Raw genomic sequence first — 2437 nt, forward strand, 5'->3', positions numbered from 1 at the left:
CAGCTTCGGGCCGGCCCGGTGGCGCACTGCTACAGTGCGCCACTTACCTCCGAGGGTTCGGATCCCACATACAGACCGGTTCCCGCTCACTGGCTGAGCGAGGTGCGGGTGCAACACTGAGGGTTGCGATCCCGTTGCCGGTCCCGGTCCGGTACGGGCGCGACACTGAGGGTTGCGATCCATTGCCGGACACGAAAAAAGACAAAAAGGAAAAAAAATGCAGCTTCTCAGATCCCTCTCCAGATTCTCATTGCACATATAGAGAACTGGACCCAAGGAATCTGCATTTTTAACTCCCCAGGTCATTTTTATGCTCAGTATTTGAAAGTACTTCCACAGTAGCTAGAAATTTTCACTTCAACTAGGACAGCCTTGCAGGACCAAAAAAGATCATGCTTAAACTTAGAGCAACGAAAAACAACTAACAAAACATAAACAATTTAGTAAAACACAGTGGTTAAGAGCAGAAGCTAGAATTCCTGAGTTTACATTTCTATCCTACCACACACTAGCCATTTGACACTCAGCAAATATGTCCTGGTTTTCTCATAAGCAAAATGGAATACTACCACTTACCTCAGAACTGTGAGAGCTAATGAGTTATTAAAGCTCAGAAGAGTACCTGACCCGTGCAAATACCCAAAACACAATACTTAGAATCCTTGTGGCCAATGGCCACAAATAGCTGGCTATATAGCTGTGATTCTTATTTGCTGAATCTCTGGCATTTACATCCGTCTCTAATGAAGTAGTGCAAAACCATGAAGGAACTAATGTTTCGCATTGCTTAAAAATCTGGAGCTTCTCAAAACAAAAAACAGGTAACTGACTCTAAAAATAGCACAGGTTTAGAATCTGTTTTCCAAATCCCTTGCAAGAAGAAAACAAAAGAATTGAAAACTCCTAAACTTTTCATGAGAAAATAGAGCTACATTTAATCATCCAAATCACACATAATAGAAGAAAAGCAACTGGGTGGTTAGGCTAAGGTACAAGCCTCTCTAATAAACACTTCTCATATGTCCTGCCACTTTCCCCCACTCTCACAACCTCCATTTAAACAAGTCAATTCCAGGCCGGCCCGTGGCTCACTCGGTAGAGTGCGGTGCTGATAACACCAAGGCCCCACGGGTTCGGATCCTATATAGGGATGGCCAGTTTGCTCACTGGCTGAGCGTGGTGCTGACGACACCAAGCCAAGGGTTGAGATCCCCTTACCGGTCATCTTTATAAAAATAAATAAATAAATAAAATAAACAAGTCAATTCCCTCAAATAAGAATCTGGTAACCACCACCAAAAAGTCTAACCATATGTAAAATACCACTACACTAAAGTTCATATTACAGTATCAGGACAATTTGATACTTTCTTTTTTTTTTTTTAAAGATGACCGGTAAGGGGATCTCAACCCTTGGCTTGGTGTTGTCAGCACCACGTTCAGCCAGTGAGCAAACCGGCCATCCCTATATAGGATCCGAACCCGTGGCCTTGGTGTTATCAGCACCGCACTCTACCGAGTGAGCCACGGGCCGGCCTACAATTTGATACTTTCAACAGTAGCAATGGCTGCGGACAGCGGTCCTAAACTGGAGACCTGTAAAGGAGAGAAAATACAGAATGCAGACAAGAAACGTGATAATAAAATGGAGAAACTGATTCTCTGAGAAGAGCGTCTGCAACTCCCAAGGCAAAATCCAGGAAGACGTGGCTTTCCCTCAAAAGAAAAAACCTGAATGCCCAGAATGCTACAGTTCTGAATCGTGAGTACCTACAAATAGATGAAAACAGGGGAGCTATCTGGGTGAGAGATGACCTGAATTCTCAAGGTAGGAAAAGCAGCCAAAGATAGAGAAGCACAGAACATGGAATCCAGTTTTAAGCCTGAAGCAATCAGAGGGTGGTTAACCATTTTCCAGTACGCCCGAAATGGCCAGATAAAAAGGACCTACAACGTCTTTGAGGCCAGCTCTTTGCAAACCCACAGCAGACAGACACGGAATTCAAAGGATTTGGAGGGAGGAGACGCGTGGTGGTGGCAATTAGTCAAAAGAAGCCTTCCTGAGGATAAAAATCACATGACTCTCGGGAAAGGAATGCCCAAAGAGCTAAGGAGAGGAAGGATCCTGGGGAAAGGCCCTCACTCAAACAAGCGGGAAGCGCAGGCCAATGGGCGCGACGGCCGAACCCCGAAGGCGCTACGTTTGGGGGATAAGCGTCCTCCCGCCGGGTGTCAGGCCACGCACCAACGTGGGACCACCATGCGGGGGCACTGTCCGCGCGCGGGAAAACGGCGGCCGGGCCGGAAGGGGGTAGGGCGAGTTGCGAAGGCGCCCTACGGGGCACTTACGCGGCCGCTTTTTCCTGAGGCTTTCGAGGCGCTGGCGTGAGACCGAGGCAGGGCCGCTGTAGGAGCCGGGCCGGTCCCGCCTCACGCA

At 47.6% G+C, this 2437-nt stretch overlaps 1 protein-coding gene across 1 annotated transcript in view; it reads right to left on the reverse strand.

Moving 5' to 3' along the window:
- Positions 1–2431, reverse strand: part of PANK2 (pantothenate kinase 2) — a gene marked incomplete at its 5' end in the record, with an annotated part of 31580 nt that extends 29149 nt beyond the window's left edge. Inside the window, one exon of the mRNA XM_008589004.1 lies at positions 2350–2431. Within this exon, the coding sequence (XP_008587226.1) occupies positions 2350–2431 (82 nt within the window). The remainder of the gene's footprint in view (positions 1–2349) is intronic.
- Positions 2432–2437: the final 6 nt, after the last annotated feature.

The sequence above is a fragment of the Galeopterus variegatus genome, unplaced genomic scaffold (genome assembly GCF_000696425.1).
Source record: "Galeopterus variegatus unplaced genomic scaffold, G_variegatus-3.0.2 Scaffold5146, whole genome shotgun sequence".
In the NCBI taxonomy this organism is placed as follows: domain Eukaryota; kingdom Metazoa; phylum Chordata; class Mammalia; order Dermoptera; family Cynocephalidae; genus Galeopterus; species Galeopterus variegatus.